The sequence below is a fragment of the Medicago sativa genome, chromosome 2, assembly GCF_051527215.1.
Source record: "Medicago sativa cultivar Bolivia chromosome 2, Bolivia_mono, whole genome shotgun sequence".
In the NCBI taxonomy this organism is placed as follows: domain Eukaryota; kingdom Viridiplantae; phylum Streptophyta; class Magnoliopsida; order Fabales; family Fabaceae; genus Medicago; species Medicago sativa.
The window spans coordinates 19,333,993-19,360,201 of record NC_140750.1 but is presented as its reverse complement, the minus strand read 5'-3'; the positions used below and the strand labels follow the sequence as shown (position 1 = coordinate 19,360,201).

Sequence of the window (26,209 nt, the reverse complement as noted above, 5' to 3'; positions counted from 1 at the left end):
ACTTTGAAGAGAGTTGGAACGTTTATTTTTTGTTTGATAAGATAATGAGGTGTATTATGTAAGAAGTTTAGATTTTAGTGTGTAGCTTTTTCAACTCCCTACCTGAAAAGATTTACGAGTTACCTTTTCCGCTCATCATCACTTGTTAACCAATTAATTTGTTCAACATATACGTGCTTGTTTGCGGTAAGTTTTATAATTTCTCTCCTTATTGTGATGAATAAACTAATGTGGGGTCAATAAGATTATAATGGTGGGGTTTATATATAAATATATATAATTATGGGTTAAAAAATAACAATGGTGTGGGGTCAACTGTCCTCAATTGCACCTATGTGCATCCGTGCCTGTATATATATATATATATATATATATATATATATATATATATATATATATATATATATAGGGTTATGATAGAAGACACATTTTATGAAGGTGTCTTTTATCAAGTTACTCTATGAGCATTTGCGAAAAGACACCAACTTACTTTTATGAAGGTGTCTTTTAGCAAAGTTATAACTAAAAAGTGAAAATCACACCTTAAGGTGTGACTTGTTAAAAGACACCACCAAAGGGTGGCTTGTAAGTTGGTGTCTTTTCGCAAATGCTCATAGAGTAACTTGATAAAAGACACATTCATAAAAGGTGTCTTCTATCATAACCCATATATATATATATATATATATATATATATATATATATATATATATATATATATATATATATATATGGGATTTGCTAGAACACACCCACTAGTTTTTATGTGGGAGTGTTTTAGCAAGCTACACCTTAAGGTGCATTTAACTACTTTTTAGTTATAACTTACTAAAACACACCTTCTAAAAAATAAGTGGGTGTATTCTAGCAAATGCATATAGAGTTGCTAAGATACACCCACTTATTTTTTAGAAGGTGTGTTTTAGCAACATTCACCTTAAGGTGTATTTAACAACTTTTTAGTTATATCTTTGCTAAAACACACCTTAATAAAAATTAGTGGGTGTATCCTAGCAAACCCCTATATATATATATATATATATATATATATATATATATATATATATATATATATAAGATTTCAAAAAAAAAATAGTCTTGATTTTTTTTTTGTGGTGGCCGAGGTTTTGAACCTTGACCTTGCATATTTTATGCATTGTCCTTTTTAAGCTAGTCTTGATTAACAAAGTGTATTATTCCCTAAAAAAAGAGTGTATTATCAAAAAAAACAAAAAAAGGTTTGAACCCAGACCGACTATAAAAAAAAAGTTCACGAGGACATTTTTTTTTAAAAATTTTGATATATCGACCAACTATTATAGTTATTTATTAAATGAAAAAAAAATGACTATTTTGTAATTTTATTTAGCGTTGGAAAAACCAGACAAAACTAAAAAGAGTCATATAGGGAGAAAGTTAGCGTTTTTTCATCTCTCATTTGAACCTTCCACCCGCAGCTCCGTCCGGAGATCCACCGACCACCGTCGCCGGTCAATTTTCCGACCACATTCCCTTTCGCGGCTTCTTGAAAATTGCATCTCGCTGGTATATTCGCCACCCCCACCCCTCTTTCAATTTTAATTCATCTATTAACTCTGTTATTTCCTATGCTTTTCTCTTAATTACTCTGATCTTAAACCTAATTTAATCTTTCACATTATTTATGTTCCATAATGTTCCTTCAAATTGTAAAATCTGAATCAAATTTGTTCCTTTGTTGGTATTTGTATTCGTAGATACTAGAATGACATTAAGTTGGTAATTTTAGGGAAAAATTTGAAACTAAGAATTTCCACACAATAACGGCCCGATTGGATTAACTTATTTTTGAGCTTATGAAAAATAGCTTATGCAAATAAATAAGCTTTTTTGTTAATTCATAAGTTTTCACTACTGAAAATTTTATCTTCATAAGTTGTTTTTTCTTAATATACTTTGACAAGCTTATGAAGTTATGAAGATAAAAGGTTATTTATTTCCATAAGCTGTTTTGCATAAGCTCAAAAATAAGCCAATCCAAACAGGCCCTAAGTCTTCGGTGAAAATTTCAACATTTTTTTCCAGAAAGATGAAGGACCAATAAACCGTTAACTAGAAGTAAAAAAGAAAATCAATCTTAAGAAGTTATAGCTTACAAGTCTTTTAATTGGAAACTCAAAACACAGATTAAGATGATTTGTCAACCTATGACACCATGCAAATGAGAAGAAATAAATTTATTGTTATTTTCTTAAATCCCATTCAAAAGCCACTAGGTTTCTAAAAGGTTGTTCTTGAGTGTATCTTTTTCACATAGCAAAATCTTTTTGAGTTTGAATCAGTGTTATCAATTGCGGATCGTGGAAAATTGCAGTATGTTCAATTTCTGTTACGTGCTATATCACCGTTATAGCCACTAATTCATAACATTTCGTACTAAATAGCATATCACACAGACACACACAATAGAAATTTGTTCATGTTCTGCTATGCTATAGCGCCAGTATAAATACTTTTTGAGTTGTAAAAATTACAGGGCAAGCAAAGTACTCTTATCATCTTTGCACTTGTAGTCCCTTTTCACTTTCAATCTCACTGAACCTATAGAAGTGATCAATTCCTTAACTGTGAAACTGAAGGATAAATTGTGGGTACTGAGACTGATTTTTACTAACAGCATCTAGTGGTAGTGAGACTGTGTTTTACTGTTACTGCCACTAGATGCCGGTGGTAGTTTTGCTTGCATAGTTAATTTTAGATCTGTATATCATTTTCTCCTTGCCTTAAGATGTGGTAAAGTCTCACAAATATTATAACTTTGTGCTTTGGAAAGCAATGGCATGGAGAGGACAACTTTCAAAGAACATCAAAGAGCTTCGACTTCTGATGTGCCAGTCATCACCTGCAAGCTCATCTGCAAGGTTATATATTATTTTTTTTCCCCTATCTTTGGACCTAAAATTTCATAGCATTAATTTTTTAAAATCTTTTTATGAAATTTCATACATACTTGAAACTTTAATGAGCTCTTACTATTTTTTCTTATCTCAGGGCTTTTGTTGAAAAGAATTATAAGGAACTAAAGACATTGAACCCAAAACTGCCCATATTGATCCGTGAATGCAGTGGAGTTGAACCCCAATTGTGGGCAAGATATGGTATCACCCATCTTAAACCTCTTTCATTTTTACTCTGCATTTCGTACCACGTGATTTGCATTCACATTCCATATTCTCCTTAGTTCCTTAACACTGAAAATATGTTTTTCTTCTTCTTGTTTTTTTTTTTTACAAGAACACTGAAAATATGGTAATCAGCATTGTTCCCTTAAATTCATTTCAATGTTAAAGGCCAATAACTCATAGCATTCTTTTGGTGGTTAATTTGTTAGAGGGAGATAAATTTGTTAGTATCTGGATCTCATGTATAGTGTTCTTTTGGTGTCCCAACCCTACTCACTGGGCTACGCCTTCAGAGATGAGAATATTATAGCATGAGTAGTCTGTCCAAAACTAATTTTAAATATTATATCAATTTTGACTTTTATCAACAAACATTTGTTTGTATGAATCGCAAGGAGTTTGATATCCTTCAAGTACTAATGAATGGAGTAATTGGAGTTGGAAGAACTTTTCCCCCTTTATCGGTGGTTAAAAAAAAACTTGACCCAATTAGAAGTTGTGTATAATGTCAATCCGGTTGTAATTTTTACTTAAGATTATTTTGCGTATTGTGGATGGCCTTGAATGCATAAAGAAAATTAAGCCACATACTGTAAATTTTTGTATACTTACTCTTCAAAGATGGTTCACATTTCTGATCATATCTTGTAGCTCATCCTTTTCATTTGCATTATTTTGTTTATCTATTTGTGATATATCCTGACATCCTATAATTTAATCATTAATACTAGATTTAGGTGTTGAGAAAGGCATCAAACTGGAAGGCATGACAGAGCCACAGATTTTGAAGGCACTCGAAGATCTGGTAAAAGCAGGACAATCCAAAGCTTGATATTACTGCTTATTCACGTTCTGAAATGGAATAAATGTTATGTTGCACTTCTTATTACAATGTGTCTCTTGGTCATTTTAAGAGTGAATCTGTTGAGTCTATGTTGAAAGACTTAATGCATTTTGAGTACATTTATCGCAGATTAAATATATTTTATGTAATTAAGCAAGCAGGGCATAAGCACTCGATGTTATTTCAAATGACCTATGCAACCTTTGCTTGTCATGGAAATGAGATTAGGTAAACTTGTAATAAATCCATGGATCAAAGGGAAAAATGTCATAAGCATAGAAAAGATAGCAAATATATGATACTCTATGAATATGTTGAGTCTATGTTGAAAGACTTAATGCATTTTGAGTACATTTATCGCGGATTCAATCTATCTTATGTGATTAAGCAAGCAGGGCATAAGCACTCGATGTTATTTCAAATGACCCATGCAACCTTTGCTTGTCTTGGAAATGAGATTAGGTAAACTTGTAAGTAACAAATCCATGGATCAAAGGGAAAAATGTCATGCATAGAAAAGGTAGCGAACATATGATACTCTAAAGATAATATTGTATCGATTGATTAAAAGATGATCAAATGACACTATAATCTTTGTTACCCTTTCAAGCTGATAAGTAATAGGTGGTAGCAGGCTAGCAGCATGATCAGCTCGAACTATAATCGTCAGAAGGTGAAAAAAGAGAGTCAATGGAACATGTACATAATTAAACTACAAAAGAACAGAAAAATGCAACCAGTATAAAATCATGCAAACTTATGAAAAACGTTGTAGTAATTGAAGAAGTGTAATGAGACCTAGCTCTAATGGTGTGTGTCCCAAAGTAGCAACTTGCAAACCCTTTCGTAGCTACTGGGACATTGAAATGATTCCTTTTCACAACAGTCGTGAGACGGTCCAAGGTGTAGATGCTCGTTCGAGCCGTTGAGGATATCAATTACACCTGTCTATTATGGTCCTTTGCAACTGGATGTGGTTCGTAATTTGATGATTTTTGCCTTTTAAACTTCCACTTTCTTAATTTATTGATGAATGAACTTGGTCTTAAATGTCCAAAAAGAGAATGTGGAACAGTGGAAGTATAATTTCTCAAATATTAAATATAAAAATTTCAATGGATTCTATTTGCAGATACCCTTTAAGTTGTAACAAAAAAAAAAGATACCCTTTAAGTCTGAGTACAATTATGGAAGGAATGTGGGGAAGGATATGACAATGAGTTGAATTTTTCGGTTTTTAAGGGATAGGGGTATTTAAGTTATTTTGCATTAATTTGGGAGATGACAACAAAAAAAATGGGAAGGACTTAATAACATTTTCCTAAAACAAAATCAAGTTCAAAATTTTAGAAATTTGTTATGAGCTATCAAGCAGCTGCTGCTTAGAGATTGGGTTGTTATTTTGCAACACACTTTGCATGAGGGTGATCTTACAGCTGACTTTCTAGCTAAGAAGAGTGCTGAGTGACAATAATAACTTTGTTGTCTTCCATGAAGCCTCCCTTGACATGTCATCTATTCTCTTAACTAATATTATGGGCGTTGAGTTTGTTCGACTCTAGTTAGGGTCTCTTCTTCGTTTTGTTTTCTTTCTATTTTTATTTCCCTTTTGTTACCAAAAAATAAGTTTAAAATTTTAGAATTCACCATCTTATTTTCCTGTCATCACTAACGCCATCTTTGCTGGATTATGTGCCCTCTTGACAATTTAAAAAAAAAAAAAAGAATATTTGTCTGAATATACCTTGTTATTTTTTTTCTTACATGAGTATTTTGTTGTTTATTATCAATTTTAATGACCTTTTGTATCCCAGCCACCTTTATCATATCGACCCATTATCATGATGATGACAACATCAATGTTAACTCTACTGGACGGATTTAGTTTTACAGCTAGTTAATTTCACATTAAACTAAGCACAAACTATATCTTAATTCACTTAATCAACAAAGGTTCGTTAATATTAAAATAAAGCAAAGTGTGACAATGACTTATAACAATAATCATAATCTTGTTATATAGAGAATGAAGTGCATAAAGAAAATACTTAGTTGAAACTCATAATACTAAAGAAAAGTTTGTTTGATTCTGTGATGGAAAACTTGTGGGAATTTGGTGAATTCGGTTTTGGTGTAACTGAGGATAAACTCAGTTCATCCAATGATACTTTTTGGGATACCAAGGGACTTGATACAATGAAAAATGTTCAATTTTCTGTAGAAGAAGATCTAGGAGACTCTAATGGAATTGAGTCTCTTTGCTCTAATTTTGGTCTCTTTCAAGATGATCCATCACAAGAAGATGAGCTTCTTCTTTCCACTGATCAACAAAAGTATCATCACCAACCATATCAAGATTATGAAACTTTTGATAACTTCAACATTGGCATGGTTCACTTTGATGAACAACAATGTCCTACAAGAATTCTTCCATTTTGTGACACAAAAAAGGACAATCAATATTACCAACCATCGCCTTTAACACCAGTCGAGATATTGAAAAATTATGGCAAAGGATTCAAGAGGTTATCACCTGATGAAGGAAAAATCCATCATCCTGTTAATGATTTTGATTTAGTTACAGATAATCAAAATGAGAGTAAGTTGTCAACTGGAGATATCATGAAGATAGCTGGAACAAGGTTCATACAATCATCATCTTCCTCAAAATCTATATCAGGTTTGATTCTTAATCACCCTTTTGGATTTTCTTTCTCCGGTCTCTCTGATGAAGAGAAAGAAGATGTTTCACTTGCTGAATCACTTTTGGCTTGTGCTGAAAAAGTTGGATATCAACAATTTGAACGCGCTAGAAAACTGTTATCACATATCAACTCTTTATCTTCGAAGACAGGTAACCCCGTTAAGCGTGTGGTTCATTATTTTGCCGAAGCACTTTGCCAAAGAATCGACAAAGAAACAGGAAGAGTTTCATCTAACAATACGCAAAAGATAGAATCTTTATTTGATCCTGAAGAGGTTAGCAAAGATCTAAATCCAACCCTTATTGCATTTTTCGAAGAGCTTCCATTTGTTAAAGTTTCAATGTTCACATGTGTACAAGCTTTAATAGAAAACCTTAAAGATGCAAAGAAGATTCATGTTATTGATCTCGAAATTAGAAAAGGGTTACATTGGACAATCCTAATGCAAGCGCTTCAATCGAGAACAGAATGTCCACTTGAGCTTCTAAAGATAACGGCTATTGCCACCGGAAACACATACACTTCAAAGCTTATAGTTGAAGACACTGGCAAAAAATTGGAGGATTTTGCACAAAGTTTGAACATACCTTTTTCGTTCAATACAATTATTGTATCTAACTTGTTACATCTAAGAGAAGATCTTTTCGAGAAAGATTCTGAGGAAACCGTTGCAGTTTACTCTCAATTTGCTCTTAGAAGCAACATTCAACAATCAGACCAACTTGAAACAGTCATGAGAGTTGTTAGAACTATAAATCCTATAGTAATGGTCGTAGCCGAGACTGAAGCTAATCACAATTCTAAATCTTTTGTGAACCGTTTCATCGAAGCACTTTTTTACTTTAGTGCGCTTTTTGATTGTTTGGAAGATTGTATGAAAGGTGATGAGAAGAACAGAATGATTATAGAATCACTGTACTTCAGTTATGGTATTAGGAATATTTTGGCAGAAGGAGTTGAAAGAAAGAGTACGAATGTGAAGATTGATGTGTGGAGAGCATTTTTCACAAGATTTGGAATGGTTGAAACAGAATTGAGTATGAAGTCTTTGTATCAAGCTGAATTGGTTGCTAAAAGATTTCCTTGTGGAAATTCTTGCACATTTGATATGAATGGTCATTGTCTTCTTGTTGGATGGAAGGGAACACCAATTAACTCTGTTTCTGTTTGGAAATTCCTTTGATCATTGGTGATTGCAAGAGAATTTTATTTCTTATTGTCCAAATACACGTGTAGTTAGTTGGTGTCAGCTTACTTGTAAGGGTATGCTCTATAACTTTAAAGGACGAGGTTCAAATCTCATAAAAACGATTTGTAAAATGATCATTAGTATCACTTTCGTTAATAATAATTTTTTCTTATCACTTATTCGTTCTTATCATTTTTATTTCCAACTTAAGAGATAATGAGTTTATTGCCAAGTATTAAAAGTAATATGTGCATGTGTTTATATGTGTGTGCATTGTCTCTTCTGGTAAATGTGAGGTGGGTTAAGTCTCATATCGTTTGAAAAAGTGAAGGTTGAACAACATATAAATGAGAGCGTACATAAACTCAACTTTTTTTTAGGGTTTTTGGATAAAATGTGACAACAATATGAAAAAGCTTCCGCTTGAGGGAGATTATAATAAATTGATGACTTAGACTTCATGGGGATATTGTTGTGGCAAGTGTGAAGTGAGTTAAGTGCAACATTGCCCAGAAAAGAGAAAGTTGACCAACATATAAGAAATTGGCTTTAGATTGTCCGACTAGATGGAATTCCACTTACAAGATGCTTGAAGTTGCCATTTTGTATGAAGAGGTATTTAATCGATTAGCACTTCGGAGAACTGGGTACACTTCTTTGCCAACAAGTGAACAATGGAGATTTGCAAAAGATATTTGTGAAAAATTGAAAATGTTCAACTCTATCACTGAAATGTTTTATGGCACCAAGTATCCAACTGCCAATGAATACTTTCCTAAGATTTGTGAGATTAAAGAAGCAATACTTATGTGGATTGAATCCTCTGATGAATTGATAAGAAAAATGGCCGAGAACATGTTGGTAAAGTTTGACAAGTATTGGAGTGTGATTCATGAAATGATGGGTGTCGCTGCTGTTTTGGATCCAAGGTACAAAACTGTTTTGCTTGATTACTATTACAAAATCTTCTATGGAAATGATGCTGGTCATCAAGTTAAGTCAATCCGACAATTGTGTTATGACTTGCTTTATGATTATCAAGCGAGAATGAACAATGATTCTAGTGGTGATTCTCAAATGGTGGATTCTAATGTTGATACTGTTGGCAGTGATGCTATGAAAAGATATGATTTGTATGTGCTTAGGCAAAAAAGAGCTAGGACTTCATATGTTAGAACAGAGTTAGATGTTTATTTAGATGAGGAAGTTTTACCGAGAAGTCAAGATTTTGATATTTTATTGTGGTGGAAGTTGAATGGTGTCAAGTATCCGACACTTCAAGCAATTGCAAGGGATGTGTTGGCGATTCCAGTTTCGACTGTAGCTTCTGAATCCGCGTTCAGCACTAGTGGTTATATTGTAAGTCCTCATCGAAGCCGACTTAATCCGACCACTTTAGAGGCTTTGATGTGTGCTAGAAGTTGGTTATGGAATGCTGAGAACACGGGTAAATTTTTAATTTATTCATCTGAATATGAATGTATTTGAATTAGTTACTAATTTTGTTTATTTTAAAGATTGCCATTGTTTAATTGTGTTTTATTGATAGGTAATTTTAATTCTAATGTAGGAAATGAAAATGCTATTTTACTCACTGAATTGGAGTCTGATGATGATGAAGGTATATTCTCTTTAAAGTCTATATTAAATTTGTGAAGTTAAATGTTTATATTCTAACTTTTTTTTTTCAACATAGGTGAACCGCCGATAAGTGACGTTAGTTCGGTTGCAATCTCCCGTCTTAAAGATGATGATCTTTAGTTAACTTGTTCAATTGGAACTTTTGTTGTTGTGACTTTTGATGATTTGGAATCCTTTATTGTTCTATTGGTTTCGAGTTGTAATAATATTTAGAAAGAACTAGATGTTATGAGAGGTTTTGTTGGTTTTGAATTTGGATTGGATATGAGTTGTAATAATATTTAGACAGAATTGATGTTCTAAGCTTGTTAGAAGCTTTAGTTTTAATTATCTTGTTAGAAGTTTTTGTAATGATTTTATAGGCTTTTTTGCCACTGAAACAGGTTTGGTTTGCAACTGAAACAGGTTTGGTTTGCCACTAAAATTTGAAAATAGGCTTACTGCAAAAAAAAATTATTTTTTTTTACACTTTTCACGGGTGGGGGTGGGGGCGGGTCTGGGACACCTGTCCCCGTTGGGGGCAGGTCTGGGGGTAAAGATTCTATCCCCGTCGGGTCTGGGGGCGGGGGCGGGGCTGGGTCGTGTGAAACGGGGCCGGGGACGGGTGTGTCAATACCCGCCCCCGCCCCGCCTCGTTGCCATGTCTAAATATAAGAATGAATTTTATTTAAATATAGCCAAACATAAATAAATTCAAATCCAACTCATTTTTAATCAACTCAATTCTATCAAACTCAATTTTAACCACCAAAAAACCAAACCCCCCCCCCCCTCTCCCTCTCCCTCCCCCTCTCCCTCTCCCTCTCCCCCTCCCCTCTCCCCTCTCCCCTCTCCTCTCTCTCTCTCTCTCACTCTCTCTCTCTCTCTCTCTCTCTCTCTCTCTCTCTCTCTCTCTCTCAGTTTTAAGGTGTATACATCTAGTTAAAATCATCTTTATTTATCAAAATAAAGGATGTCATTTAGAGAGCTACACTCAAAAGAGAAATGATATTTATACAACAATCTTGTGACAATTTTTTTTACAACTCTCTCTTTCATACTTACACTATGTTCTTATTCTCTCTTTTTTTTTCTCTCTCTCTCTCTATTGTTTTTAACCAATAAAAAAAGAAAAAGGAAGTTGTCATCAAAGTTGTCTCAAATATCACTAATCCACTCAAAAAATAAATAGTGGATCCTACCCTCTAAGTGGATCCAACAACAAACGGTGAGGATCCTAATATGTATACACTCTCAAGGTTGTACACTAGAAATCTGCATTTCATTACATTGTTCTATTTGAAATCTTGTTTTTTCTTTTAGATTTTTCATAAGGACTGATTACTATCTTCTTTATTTTATGACTGAAATTGCATGTTTACTCTTGTGTGTTTGCATCTCTTTGTTAGATATTTATATTTTTCCACTTGTATATTGTGCCTATCATTCTTATGTTGGACACTTGTTAGCATTTCCGTATTAATAATTTCATTCATTCAAAGCATATTACAACAAATTCTTTATACCTATTTGATTAACATCTTATTTTTGTGATGAGAAATTAACTTAGGTAGGTTGACATAAAATATCATATTGATTCAGGCATATCAGATCCTGACGGTAGAATAGTGGAGCTTCAGCTTCCACTGAGCAAGTCATGGGAGACCAACCCACCTGAGGGTACCCAACAACCAAAGACATTAATCCCACTTAGCATGTTGCATCTCATTTACATCATCTCATCATTTTCAACCGAGAACTCGCACATCATTTGGACTTGGGCATGTTATTGATTGAAGGCCTCAAAAGAAACAAAAACTACGAAAGGTAACGGTGTCAATGGAGAAGGATAATATGATATCTTTGTCTGCCTCATACTCGTGCAAGTATCTGCTAAAAAGATAATCTACATATTTTGAGGTATCCGTAGATATTTGCAGATATCCATATAGATAATATATTTTCTTAAAGAAAAAAAAATCACTTGAGTTCGATTGATAGTGTTGACTTTAAACCATGGAGTGTGCTACTTTCAATGTCTCATATTTGATCATCTCTAGTGCCAATTTTGACAGACTAGTTTAACTTCTTCAAAAATATAGTTTCTTGAAAAAATGAATTTCCTTACTCGTGAAAACTTTAGGGTGTCTCCCCATGATTGGGGGCTTCCTTCTAGGTTTATGTTCTAGAGGAGAGCATTGGCACCCACCGTGAGACTAAGGTAACATTTTATAACGACCTATTTTCACCGCTCTGAAAAAGCACTTATCAAGCCACCACAAGAGAAAAGTTGTCCTCGTTCCAACATCACTAATCAGCACCAGCACGACACTATACTATAGCAACACATGACATTTGTGAGGGAATTTGTATGACCAAAACGTGAAACAACAAGCAAGGCAAGAAGACATGATTAGCAGAGCCGTCTCTATGAAATTGGAGGTTCGACTCGCACAGTAAAAATAAGCCCATAATAATATAAAAACACAATTTTTTTTAAAAAAACAATCATTTATTTAAATTGAAATGAAGATCCGTAAACATAAAATTAGTCATCAATTTAACTAACATAGAAAAGATAAATATTCTAATCTATAATGTAAAAATACATGTTCATGCGAATATTTTTACCAACCTTCTAGTTTGTTATTTTTCTTAGTTTGTATAGAGGAAAAAAGAGATTATAATATTTATTGTGAGAGTTTTGCTATTTTATACGATAAATATGAGCTAAGAAAAAGGTATATCTTATAGAGAAGTCACACGCCATCAATCAATTTTAATAAGAAGAAAAAAAAGTTATAATAATAAATTTTTTTTTTTTAATATTCGGTAATTCTTGGAAATGTGTTTTTCTCAATTTTTCTTAATATCACACGCCATCTTTACTTTCCGGTCATCTCTTACGCCATCTTTGCTGGCTTATGCCTAGTTGACAATTGCAAAAAAACAAGAATACTTGTCTAAATCACATATACCTTTTATTTTATTTTTCGTATATGATATAGTTTTTGAATTATCATCAATTTTAATGGCCATTTGTATCCCGGCCACCTTGATCATATCGAATCGTTATCGTTATAGTGACAACATCAATGTTAAATCTTTGTCAAAAAGAAACATCATAGTTAACTCTACCAGATGGATTTAGTGTTAGAACTAGTCAATTTCACATTAAACTAAGCACAAACTGTACCTTAATTCACTTAATCAACAAAGGTTGGTAGATATATTAGAACAAACAAAGCATGACAACTAATAATAATAATAATAATAATAATAATAATAATAATAATAATAATAATAATAATAATAATAATAATAATAATAATAATAATAATAATAATAATAATAATAATAATAATAGTAGTAATAGTAATAATACTAATAATTTTGTTATATATAGAGAATGTGGTTCATAATTAAGAACATAATTAGTTTGAAACTAATTATACCGAAAGAAAAGTTAGTTTCAATTGGTGATGGAAAACTTGTGCAATTTTGGTGAGTTGAGTTTCAATATAGTTGAGGATAAACTTAGTTCATCCAATGATATTTTTTGGGAAACCAAGAGACTTAGTGAAATGAAAAATGTTCAATTTTCTGTAGAAGAAGATCTAGGAGACTATAATGGAATTAAGTCTCTTTGCTCTAATTTTGGTTTCTTTCAAGATGATCCATCACAAGAAGATGATTTCCTAAAGTATCATCACCAACAACAAAGATCATATCAAGATTATGAAACTTTTGATAACCTACACTTTGACATGGTTCATTTTGATGAACAATGTCCAACAAAAGACCCTCCACTTTGTGACACAAAAAAGGACCAACAATTCTACCAAATTCCTTTAGCACCAGTTGATATATTGAAGAACTATGGCAAATGCTTCAAGAGGTTACTACCTGATGAAGGAAAAACCCTTCATCCAGTTAATAATTTTGGTTTGATCACAAATAATGAAAATGAGAGTAAGTTGTCAACTGAAGATATCATGAAGATAGCTGGAACAAGGTTCATACAATCATCATCTTCGTCGCAATCTGCATCAGGTTTGATTCTTAATCACCCTTTTGGTTTTTGTTTCTCTGGTTTATCTGATGAAGAGAAAGAAGATGTTTCACTTGTTGAATCACTCTTAGCTTGTGCTGAGAAAGTCGGATATCAACAATATGAACGCGCTAGAAAATTGTTATCGCAAATTGAGTCTTTATCTTCAAAGAAAGGTAACCCTGTTAAGCGCGTGGTTCATTATTTTGCCGAAGCTCTTCAACAAAGAATCGACAAAGAAACGGGAAGAGTTTCTGTTTCGACAAACAATATGCAAAAGATGGGACCTTTATTTGATCCTCAAGAGGTAACCAAGGATCTAAATCCAGCCCTTGTCGCGTTTTTTGAAGATCTTCCATTTTGTAAAATTTCAATGTTCACATGTGTACAAACTTTAATAGAAAATGTAACCGATGCTAAGAAGATTCATGTCATTGATCTCGAAATCCGAAAAGGGTTACAATGGACAATCCTAATGCAAGCACTTCAATTGAGAAACAAATGTCCCCTTGAGCTTCTAAAGATAACGGCTATTGTGACTGGAAACATAGACACTTCGAAGCATATAGTTGAAGACACTGGTAAAAGATTGAAGGACTTTGCGCGATATTTGAAAATACCTTTCTTATTCGATACAATTATTGTATCCGATTTATTACATCTAAGAGAAGATCTTTTCAAGATAGATTCTGAGGAAACCATTGCGGTCTACTCTCAGTTTGCACTTCAAAGCAAGATTCAACAATCAGACCAACTTGAAACAATCATGAGAGTGGTTAGAACTATAAATCCTATAGTAATGGTTGTCGCGGAGATTGAAGCTAATCACAATTCTAAATCTTTTGTGAACCGTTTCATCGAAGCACTTTTTTACTTTAGTGCATTTTTCGATTGTTTTGAGGATTGTATGAAAGGTGATGAGAAGAACAGGGTGGTTTTAGAATCAAAGTATTTTGGTCATGGAATTAGGAATATTGTGGCTGAAGAAGGAGCTGAAAGAAAGAGTAGAAATGTAAAAATTGATGTGTGGAGAGCATTTTTCACAAGATTTGGAATGGTGGAAACAGAATTGAGCATGATGTCTTTGTATCAAGCTGAATTGATGGCTAAAAGATTTCCTTGTGGATGTTCTTGCACATTTGATATGAATGGTCATTGTCTTCTTGTTGGATGGAAGGGAACACCAATTAACTCTGTTTCTGTTTGGAAATTCATTTGATTATTGTTAAATGCAAGAGAAATTTTGTTTCTTGTTGTCCAAATACATGTGTAGTTAGTTGCTGTGAGCATAGGGTTCAAATCTTTCGAAAACGGTTTGTAAAATGATTATTAATGTCACATTAATTGATAATAATTTTGTCCTATAAGTAATTAGTTCTTCTTATTCGAGTTTTTCTATCATGTATTAAAAGTAATACTGATAAGAGTTCCTTTTTAACTCTTATCATTACTATTTTCAACTTAAGATATAGGATTTTTTTTTAAAGGATGTTGCATGTGTTTTTATTGTCAAGTATTAAAAGTAATTTTTGGAGATTTTTTGCTATTTTAACATTCATTATAGACTACTTTACCTTTATCTTGATTTGGCTTCATTAAAGGATGTTGCATGTGTTTAAGGATATAATTGAAATAATAAAAAAGTCAGCCCAAAATCCCCTATTCTTTATTAATAAATAGATTATAAAGATCACAATTTACAAAAAATAATTCTTATGAAAATAAAAAGTACAAAGTTTATGTGTGACTTGAAATAATCGATCTTTATCGCTATGTTAGGATATCAACAAAAATGTCATTAAAAGAACACAACAATTTTTTTAATGTTGATCGAACTTTTATCTCATTACCATCATCCGCCAAAAAAAAAAATATATACATCGTAAGTCTGGTTCATCAAGGGACAACTTCACACCTTGAATTGCATCATTGACATCTCTACTGAATTCTCACAACCTTGTCTCACCTTTTTTTAAGATATATATCATTGAAGTATCTTATAAGTATATGTGTGTAATTGTGAAATATTTTATAAGTCATTGAAGTATCTTATAAGTATATGTGTGTAATCGTGAAATATTTTATAAGTATCTGATAAAATATTTTTTTAAAGATAAAAAAAATTAATTTTGATACTTCTTAGAAGTGTATCTGCGAGTATCAATCTCCATTTTTGAAGTATCGAGGGGCTTCATTTTTTTGAGGGATTATATAATATCTTTAATGCACTTAATTAATAAAATGGGGAGGGGTTAATAACCTTAGCCTAAAATAAAATAAGTTCAAGGTCATACCAACATTAATATATCGTATCTCATTAAAACACTGCAGTTGTTAAACGTGTTAGGGCGAGAATAATATTGAGATGAATAATATTGTGTTGCATTTCCTTTAAAAATTTGCACCCCAAATTAAATCAAGTTCAAAATGTTAAGATTCAGCCGGTAATGTCATCACTTACGCCATCTTTGCTGGCTTATGCCACCTTGATCATATCGACCCATTATCATGATGGTGAGTACATCAATGTTAACACTTATTCTAAAAAAAACATCAATGTTAACTCTAAAAGACAGATCTAGTGTTAGAACTAGTATTTCACATTAAACTAAGCATAAAGTATACCTTAATTCACTTAATCAACAAAGGTTCATATATATTTAAAAAAATGACAGTGACTACTGATAATAATAATAATAATAATCTTATTAATCTTGTTATATTATATATAGAATGAAGTACATAAGAACATAATTAGTTTTAAACCAATAATACTAATAAAAAAGTTTGTTTCAATTTGTGATGGAAAACTTGTGCAATTTTGATGAGTTCAGTTTCAATATAGTTGAGGATAAACTTAATTCATCCAATGATACATTTTGGGAAACCAAAGGGCATAATGAAATGAAAAATGTTCAATTTTCTGTAGCAGAAGATCTAGGAGACTATCATGGAATTGAGTCTCTTTGCTCAAATTTTGGTTTCTTTCAAGATGATCCATCACAAGAAGATGAGTTCCTAAAGTATCATCACCAACATCAACAAGAATCATATCAAGATTATGAAACTTTTGATAACCTACACTTTGACATGGTTCACTTTGATGAACAATGTCCTAAAAGAATTCTTCCACTTTGTGACACAAAAAAGGACCAACCATTCTACCAAACTCCTTTGGCGCCAGTTGACATATTGAAGAATTATGGCAAAGGATTCAAGAGGTTATTACCTGATGATGAAGGAAAAATACTTCATCCAGTTAATGACTTTGGTTTAGTCACAACAAATAATGAAAATGAGAAAAAGTTGTTGTCAACTATAGAGATCATGAAGCTAGCTGGAACAAGGTTCATACAATCATCATCTTCGTCGGAATCTGCATCAGGTTTGATTCTTAATCACCCTTTTGGTTTTTCTTTCTCTGGTTTATCTGATGAAGAGAAAGAAGATGTTTCACTTGCTGAATCACTCTTAGCTTGTGCTGAGAAAGTCGGATATCAACAATATGAACGCGCTAGAAAATTGTTGTCACAAATCGAGTCTTTATCTTCGAAGACAGGTAACCCGGTTAAGCGTGTGGTTCATTATTTTGCTGAAGCTCTTCGCCAAAGAATCGACAAAGAAACAGGACGATTTTCTGTTTCATCCAACAATATGCAAAAGTTGGAATCTTTATTTGATCCTGAAGAGGTTAGCAAGGATCTAAACCCAGCCATGATCGCGCTTTACGAAGATCTTCCATTCAGTCAAGTTTCAATATTCACATGTGTACAAGCTTTATTGGAAAATGTAAATGATGCAAAGAAGATTCATGTTATTGATCTCGAAATTCGAAAAGGGTGTCAATGGACAATCCTAATGCAAGCACTTCAATCGAGAAACGAATGTCCACTCGAGCTTCTAAAGATAACAGCTATTGAGAGCGGAAACTCAGACACTTCGAAGCATATAGTTGAGGACACAGGTAAAAGATTGAAGGATTTTGCGCAAAGTTTGAACATACCTTTTTCGTTCGATATAGTTATTGTATCTGATTTGTTAAATTTAAGAGAAGATCTTTTCAAGATAGATTCGGAAGAAACAGTCGCGGTTTATTCTCAATTTGCGCTTAAAAGCAAGATTCAACAACCAGACAAACTCGAAACAATCATGAGAGTGGTTAGAACCATAAATCCTATAGTAATGGTTGTCGCCGAGATTGAAGCTAATCACAATTCCAAATCTTTTGTGAACCGTTTCATCGAAGCACTTTTTTACTTTAGTGCATACTTTGATTGTTTTGAGAATTGTATGAAAGGTGATGAGAAAAACAGATTTATTCTAGAGTCAATGTATTTTAATCATGGTATTAGGAATATTGTGGCTGAAGAAGGAGCTGAAAGAAAGAGTAGGAATGTAAAGATTGATGTTTGGAGAGCATTTTTCACAAGATTTGGAATGGTGGAAACAGAATTGAGTATGAAGTCTTTGTATCAAGCTGAATTGGTGGCTAAAAGATTTCCTTGTGGATGTTCTTGCACATTTGATATGAATGGTCATTGTCTTCTTATTGGATGGAAAGGAACACCAATTAACTCTGTTTCTGTTTGGAAATTCATTTGATTATTGGAAAATGCATGATTTGTTTCTTATTGTCCAAATCCATAGTTCTTATTAGTATCATTACTTGTTTCAACTGAAGAGACTGATTTGTTAAAAGGATGTTGCATGTGCTTATTATTACCTAGTATTGTGATTAAAGGGTTTTCTTTTTTTGCTATATCAATTAGAGCATCCACATTCATGTTATACTTTTTGGTGGTATAAATAGACCCTATATAATATTTTGTGATGTTTTGCGGTTTCCAATTATTTTAACAAAACAACGGTGGTGACGAACCGTATCTTAGAGTCTATTATACCTGTTTTACTACTTCAACTTGCACTACTTTTTTTTTTCCTTTCAATCTTTTCTATCTTTAACTAAAAGAAATTGCTAATTAAGATAATTTATCTATCAACGGATGAGTTGACTCAATCAATTTAGATGCTTAAAACGAAACTTCAGATGAGACCCTTTAAAACTTAACAATAATAAAGTTAGAAGCCTTTTAAACCTTTTTTTTTTTGACAAAAGAAGCCTTTTAAACTTAACTATTATTGTTTACAATATTTAACAACTCAAAAAAAAAAACTAATCAATAATGTAAGTTTAATAAAATTGGTAAAGGAAATTTATACTACCAACACTAAAAAAAAAAAAAACTACCAACACTAAAAAACAAAAAGAAACAGTAGTAGTTTAAATCATAAGCATAATAAGTATGAGGCCTAAAAATATTTGAAGCCTAAAGCAGTTATTCATTTATGTCCAAACACACCCACAATTAGATAGAATTTCCTCATCTTCAATTTTGATCAACCCTTAATAATGTTGAATGAAAGAAGGAATGAGAGAATGTGTTTAAAAATAGAGATAATTGATTGGATATAGATATTAGAAACATGAGTGTTCATGTTGTTTTTCGGAATGAGAGTTCAAATAGCTCAAAACTCAAAACGTATTGGTCTGTGGGTCCCAAATTTATAAAATTGAACTATTTGTTAGTATTAAATATGACACAAAAGCGTGAGCTAACACAAATGCGGTTGTAGTTTAGTGGTTAGAATTCCACGTTGTGGCCGTGGGGACCTGGGCTCGAATCCCAGCAGCCGCACACTCTATTTTTTTATTTTATTTATCTTTTTCTGTTTTGAACTGTTTTTTATTTATCTTAATAATTAATTATTATTTCCATAAATATAGTACATACGGAAATTCCTATTCTATTTTTTTTTGACGTTACGGAAATTCCTATTTTTATCTTTTTCTGTTTTGAACTGTTTTTTTATTTATCTTAATAATTAATTATTATTTCCATAAATATAGTACATACGGAAATTCCTATTCTATTTTTTTTTTGACGTTACGGAAATTCCTATTCTAATTTTTTGACAAACATGAAAAATTATGGTTGACAAACATGAAAAATTATGGTTCATATATGATTATTTTGATATTATATTTAGTTTTTTTTTTTTGACGTTACGGAAATTCCTATTCTAATTTTTTTGACAAACATGAAAAATTATGGTTCATATATGATTATTTTGATATTATATTTAGGGTTGAATCATTGAATGACATGGATCTTCTAAAAAGGTTTTAAGGTGGAATCCGAACATTTTCACTAAAAAATAGAATATTTATGATAATAAAAAGGAGAAAAAATTTAACATTTTATTCAAATTTACTAAAAATGGTAAGGATTCACCTTTAAATTCTATCGAGAGTTTCATATTATTACTCTTAAAAGTTAAAACTCCTCTAGTTTTAAAAGTAACACTAATCTCTCTTATGTTTCCATCAAGTAGACAAACACCTTCATTCCTTATTAACACCGATGATTTTCCGTTAATTTTTTTTAATGAAATTTCAATTAAAATATAAAAATGGGGATTATTGAATTATTAGTGGGATGACAAAATGAAATGCGAAAAGACAAACCACCATTGTTGAATCCTCATTGTTGCTGTTTATTGCAAATTATGGTGCTCATGAAAGGCCGTGATTTATGTCTTCTTTCTTCAATCGATGTTCACATAAGAAAACCTTATTGGTTTTAGTTCTATTTCTTGTATATTTTAATGTGAACGTGTTTAAGGTTGTTGAAGTTTTAAGGTTCATGCAGGAGTTTGATTATAGAAGTAGGCATCAATCTTGTGGCACATGAACACAGAAAAGTGATTTATTACCATTTACCAAAGAATATTTTGTGAGTGTTGTCCACAATCAAGAGCAAGAATAAAGATGGCAATAAAAGGAGATATTTTGTGAGATTCTTATGCTTGTAGGTATTTAATCTTATATATTGCATTAATTTCATCTATATTATTACTACTTCATATGTTTCAAATATAATTGCTCATTTACATTGTGTAATGTTAATTTTTTTGATACATTTGTGTTATATTTTGCATCAAACCTATTATTTTTAATGTGTATGTGTAATATTAATATTAATAAAAAAATTGCATGTTGCACTTTGGATATCCAAAAACCGATCCAAATTAAACTGCATATATTTGGATTGAATCAAATCGGATTTTTTTAGAATAATTATCCAAACCGAACCGCATATGATTTTTAATTTGGATCGGTTGACTTTTTGTCTCAAAACCGAACCGCAAACACCCTTGGTTATATTGCATTGAAGTTGTGAAAAATCAACTTATATAGTATAATTGATGATCCAAAACTATGTTCTTATAAGGGAGTGCACACCAACTCACTTATCCAGATTTACAATCATACAATATACGAGTTATCATCCTCATTCTTCTTTTGAAGAAGTATCATCCTCATTCTTTATTAGTTTCTTTTAAAATATCAATAAAGATATATGTAAATTTATTGAGATAAGTACATGTAAAATGCAGTCTATGCAATATAGCACATAACGCACTCCACTGATCAATAATGGACATCTAGGAACAAAATGTCGACATACATACTATAGTCATAAAATAATCATCAAGTAGTTGAACCTTATTGCTAGTGTTGGATCTTAATTTTGAATGATAAAGAAAATATTTAACAAAGGTGCATGTTTTGTTCCTTGAGATGATTGTTTTGTTTTGTCTTATGTAAATATCTTCTTTGTTTTCTGATGGCATGAGATGTGGACGGAAAGTATCCACATGCTGCAATTTGATTATTCAATGTTGTTAGCAGGAAATTTATGCCATTTCTCTTTTTCTTTTTTTAACTATGTTTTTTCTTTTTTTGAGGGATTTTTTAAATTATGTTATGGATATGAGATATTTATTTTTGAAAATAAGTTAAGGATTAGAAATTCACCTTTTGCAGTGAATAAATGAGAAGTCCAGAATTCGAACATCGACCTCTGGTGTTTAGAAGATTAAAAAGATTAAAAATAATAAAGCATGCTTAAATTATTAACATGATTTCCATAAAACCAATGGAAAGTGTTGTAGAATGTTGCCATGTCTCTTACCCCAATGGAAAATGTAGATAGATTGCACAACTTGGAAAAGACCACGTATGACTGTTATAGCACATTGTCACCATTTCATTTTTAGTATTGTTATTTCCAACCTGAATCATATACATCATGTTCATTGTCTTCACTATAAACATAGAATGCATCACTATTATTAATATTTACATATATCTTGTCCTATTACAAATCTTCATTTTGCAACAATAGTTTTTTATGTCTTCTAGTGTTGCACTTGTTACATACACTTGATCAATTACATCAATTTGCACCCACTAGTAGAAGGGCCCGTCAACTCTAACCTCGAAACTCTAAACAAAAAATAGACCTACATTCCTATTATAAATTAGCATTGAATCAAGAATGTTAAAAACCTTGAATTCCAAGGTGAGGACCTACTACTTGTTGTGCAAGTTTATCATTTTTATTTTGTTGTTATAAATCAGGTTTCTCTGTGCGTAACAACAGAGATCTATTATAAAAGTCAGATTAGATCACATATTCATACAAGAATGGACAACCGTCAAGAGGTGATAGTCGAAAAGGTATGTACAATTTACGACAAACTCTCTAGGTTAGGAAACCTTAATCCCTCAAACCAAGTCAATGACTTATTTACCCAACTTGTAACAACATGCACCACCCCATGTCATGAATTTGATATTACTCAATTGACCCAAGAAATCAAAGAAAAAATTGCTAAAAAAATTACCCTTTGTGGAAAAGCTGAAGGATTACTTGAAAGTCATTACTCAACTCTCATAGGATCAAATGAGAACCCACTAAACCACGTAGAAATCTTCCCTTACTACAAAAATTACCTAAAACTCACACATTTAGAATTCACTATGCTCACCAAACACATCACTCAAGTTCCTTCAAAACTTGCCTTTATTGGCTCTGTCCCACTTCCTCTAACCTCAATCATGTTAGCAACCTATTACCTAACAAAAACATGTTTCCATAACTATGACATTGATTCATTGGCAAATTCAAAAGCTTATGATTTAATCTCAAAATACAATGACTTGTCAAAAAGAATGCTTTTTCACACTAGTAATGATATTGTTGATGTGAAAAATGAACTTAAAGAGTTTAATGTTGTGTTTTTGGCTGCATTGGTTGGTATGGACAAAAAGGAGAAAGCAAAAGTGATTAATCACTTGACTAAATACATGGCTCCTGGTGCTATTCTTGTTCTTAGGAGTGCACATGGTGCTAGAGCTTTTCTTTATCCTGTTGTTGACCCTTCTTGTGATCTTAAAGGTTTTGAAGTTTTGTCCATTTTTCATCCAACTGACGAGGTTATAAATTCGGTCATTGTTGCAAGAAAGTGTTTGGTGAATCAACAAGGGATTACGTGAAACTCAAGTGATGTTGAAGGTTTTAACCATGGGAATGTTGTAGATGAGTTAAGCATTGACGACCAGGCTTAATTCATTATTATGATTAATAATGCATGTAATTTGTTTCAGATTGCATGATACCATGTTATGTTATGATTGTAGATCGATGATGAAGTGCAATTTTGCATAATACATTACCTCTTTTTTTTAGTTAGCATATAAATGAAGCACAGACACTGATGCATAAACCGGACACGACTCAGACACTAACACGTCAACACCAATAATAATTTGAGAAAATAACATAATTCAGTGTAATCATAGGTGTTGGTGTCGTGTCAGTGTTGGACACCAGTGCGTGTCCAACACCGGAATACACCTAATCTAAAAAGTGTATGTGCTTCATATGAATCTACCGGCCACACTTTTGATAGCAAAAGGTTCCGAGTTCTGACTATTATAATTGATACATATACTAAAACCCGCTTTGGTAAACATATATATATATATAAAAGAAATTTCGATTTAAACTATCCAAACGACATGAATTACTAAAAAATCATTTTTATGTTTTTGCATCCAAACATGAATTAATTTTGATGAATTCTTAACCAAAATCAATCATGTCAAAATCAATTTTAGCCACCAAAGAACCAAACATATACTACATCACTACATATATTTATTTCCAATTTTGTAGTAAAATATTCATATTTGTGCTGATCAAAATTACATTCCATCCACTATCATGTAGTAATAAATACAACAAACTAAAAAACCATAGGTTAATTTAGCAAAATAAAGCAAACAAAAATACAAACAAATACATATACATTGACAAATAACTCTTCATCAAGAGTTTGTACCCTTTACCAACTAATTAATACTTTTTCCTATATAATCCAAGCCAAATCCCAATGCCCAAAAACTTGACTTTAGTGCATATAATTTACAAACATTCACCATATTAATAAGGGATCAAATTAGCAATGGAAAGACAATTGCTAACAGTAATACTAACTAAACCATCGTTACTAGACATGGTAGAAGAAGGTGATGCTTTTAGATCCTCAAAAGCACTCTCACATGTAGAAACATCAGCCATAACAGCACTAAGCATAACTGTAATTGTACCAAGATCGCGCGACGCAATAGCATCCGCTGCCTTTTGAAGATTGTCCAAAGCACTATTGTATTGTTCCTTACAATCAGCAACTGCACTAGCAACCTCTGGATTCTTAGCTGCATGTGCAGCCACCTTTGATATTGTCAACTTTACTTGTAGAGTACAAACTTTTATTGCAGCTCCGAGGACATCAATTAATTCGAAATTCAAATTGATACTTATAAGAGGTTGAATTGTTGCTAGACAAATGTCAGGGTAATCTGTGTGCATACATATTTGATCAAGTCCTAGGGTGCTTCGTCTAATTCCTTCAAATGGGTGTTGAGGCATTGTAATGGGGTCTATGTTTATTTCCCCTTTGAGAAGGTCAGAGAATGCATTTTTGAAGGAAGCTGAATGGCCAAATGCTTGTTGTTCTGGACCTGGTTCTGGTTTCGACGGTGCTTGTGCTTGTGCTTGTGGAATTAAGAGCGCGTCAAAGGATGGTTCTGAAGAATGGGTCGGAGAATGCGCCATGTGATGATGACTTGAAGTGGATTGTTTTTCTATGTGTGTTGATGTGTCATGGAATATGTGAGCCGTGCATTTTTCTAGGGCAAAACATGTTAGGATTATGTAGAAAATTTTGAGGTTAATGTTGTTATTGTTGATGAACTTCATGTTGTTTCCTTGAAGGTTGGGACTTGAGAAGTTAATTAGAAGAGAAAAAAAAATGTGTTGGTGAATTATGTGTAAGGAGATTTAATTTAACTTGTGAGGGAAGCATGTTATATGAATTGTCCTTGAAAATAGGATGCTATTTAGGAATAGTAACCATTGTTTATGCTTTGTTTAAGGGGATAACAATAATTTGTCTATGGTCGAAACTATACTACCTCTATTTTTTTCACTCTTAAAATAGATTTTTTTTTTTAGTGATTAATGTCTTCTCAATCTCATAAGCTCAATTGATGATAAATAAAATTGCATGTTTCACTGGAGCATTGTTTGCTAGTAATAATCCAAATATGAAATATAGGACCCCAAAAGTTTCTATTATTAAGGAAAATAAGATAGATGGATTTTTTTTGGGGGTCCATGGACAACTTGAAAAACATCACCTAAAAACTCACAATAAAAAAAAAAATCCAATATAACAATCTTGACATTGACGGTTGAACTAGAAATTACAGATATTATATGAATTTCTTTATCATGACACTATTGATGCATATAATTGGTAAATTTCTTATGAACAGAGCAACATTGATACGCAACATAATATCTAAATTTCTTTATCATGAGACTATTGATGCATATAATTGGTAAATTTCTTAAGAATGGAATAGATATGAAACACTAATACACAACATTGGTACTAATATGTGAACATTGATAATGATTTAAAAGATAAAATTGATTGAATGTAATCATGTATATTAGTGTCATGCAGTTGTTAGACATTGATACTAAACACACTTTCAATCAGCTTTTGTGTTATAGAAGTGAGCACAAAGCTTGTTCCAATGCATGTTCGTTGATTTTCTTTTCACTAGCTCTTCAAACCCTAGTAACGCCCATCTTTTCATGCAAGAATCAAGCTCCAAAAGTTTAGAGAGCAATAGAGAAAAAAAGATAACAAAAATACATCTTTATTCTCATTCTAAATGTAAAAACTTCTAGATATGTCTGAACCCCTACACAAGGGATTGTAAATTGAATTATGCTCTTTACCCAACAAAATTCACTCGCGCCCAACTGAATTTCTAAATATACCCCTGTGTGAGTTAAGTCACGTAGCATGACTTAACTCACGCACCTAATAGAGCTCATCGTGACTTAAGTCACGCACCACTGGCCTGTGCGCGAGTTAACTCACGCAGGTTGGCTGGTGGTCTGAGCTCAAGAACACACGTTTTTTGGACGGTGGTCAGGTTTTCAACCTTGATTCTACACGTTTTTTACAAGTTTTACACGTTTTTTCAACCTTGATTCTACGCAGGTTTTCAACCCTGAATTCTGCTCTTCTCCCATAAAAAATTGCTCGCTTCCAACCAAACTTCAGAAAATACCCCTGCGTGACTTAAGTCACGTAACCTACATGAGTTAACTCACGCTAGTTATAAATTCTGCATGAGTTAACTCATGT

At 32.3% G+C, this 26,209-nt stretch overlaps 6 protein-coding genes and 1 non-coding gene across 7 annotated transcripts; 6 read left to right on the top strand and 1 right to left on the bottom strand.

Annotated features, from left to right (window-relative positions):
* Positions 1-1,363: 1,363 nt before the first annotated feature.
* Positions 1,364-4,396, top strand: LOC146945268 (NADH dehydrogenase [ubiquinone] 1 alpha subcomplex subunit 2-like). The gene is made up of 4 exons (XM_085743603.1): positions 1,364-1,545; positions 2,813-2,900; positions 3,031-3,137; positions 3,893-4,396. The coding sequence occupies exons 2-4, from the start codon at positions 2,815-2,817 to the stop codon at positions 3,991-3,993; spliced, it is 294 nt and encodes a 97-aa protein (XP_085599729.1). The 5' UTR covers positions 1,364-1,545; positions 2,813-2,814; the 3' UTR covers positions 3,994-4,396.
* A 1,661-nt stretch (positions 4,397-6,057) lies between these two features.
* Positions 6,058-8,074, top strand: LOC146945267 (scarecrow-like protein 23). Its single transcript, XM_085743602.1, has one exon. It carries the CDS (start codon positions 6,100-6,102, stop codon positions 7,891-7,893), a length of 1,794 nt encoding a protein of 597 aa, XP_085599728.1. The 5' UTR covers positions 6,058-6,099; the 3' UTR covers positions 7,894-8,074.
* Positions 8,075-12,952: 4,878 nt separating this feature from the next.
* Positions 12,953-15,092, top strand: LOC146945266 (DELLA protein RGL2-like). The gene has a single exon (XM_085743601.1). It carries the CDS (start codon positions 13,002-13,004, stop codon positions 14,787-14,789), a length of 1,788 nt encoding a protein of 595 aa, XP_085599727.1. The 5' UTR covers positions 12,953-13,001; the 3' UTR covers positions 14,790-15,092.
* Positions 15,093-16,310: 1,218 nt separating this feature from the next.
* LOC146945265 (scarecrow-like protein 18) lies at positions 16,311-18,329 on the top strand. Its single transcript, XM_085743600.1, has one exon. The coding sequence runs from the start codon at positions 16,373-16,375 to the stop codon at positions 18,170-18,172; it is 1,800 nt and encodes a 599-aa protein (XP_085599726.1). The 5' UTR covers positions 16,311-16,372; the 3' UTR covers positions 18,173-18,329.
* An 865-nt stretch (positions 18,330-19,194) lies between these two features.
* Positions 19,195-19,266, top strand: TRNAH-GUG (transfer RNA histidin (anticodon GUG)). The gene has a single exon. It is a non-coding gene; the product is annotated as a tRNA-His (tRNA).
* A 2,472-nt stretch (positions 19,267-21,738) lies between these two features.
* On the top strand, positions 21,739-23,145 carry LOC146945263 (nicotianamine synthase-like). Its single transcript, XM_085748833.1, has one exon. It carries the CDS (start codon positions 22,122-22,124, stop codon positions 22,971-22,973), a length of 852 nt encoding a protein of 283 aa, XP_085604959.1. The 5' UTR covers positions 21,739-22,121; the 3' UTR covers positions 22,974-23,145.
* A 491-nt stretch (positions 23,146-23,636) lies between these two features.
* Positions 23,637-24,813, bottom strand: LOC146945262 (Plant invertase/pectin methylesterase inhibitor superfamily protein). The gene has a single exon (XM_085743599.1). The coding sequence runs from the start codon at positions 24,739-24,741 to the stop codon at positions 23,923-23,925; it is 819 nt and encodes a 272-aa protein (XP_085599725.1). The 5' UTR covers positions 24,742-24,813; the 3' UTR covers positions 23,637-23,922.
* Between the last annotated feature and the right edge of the window lie 1,396 nt (positions 24,814-26,209).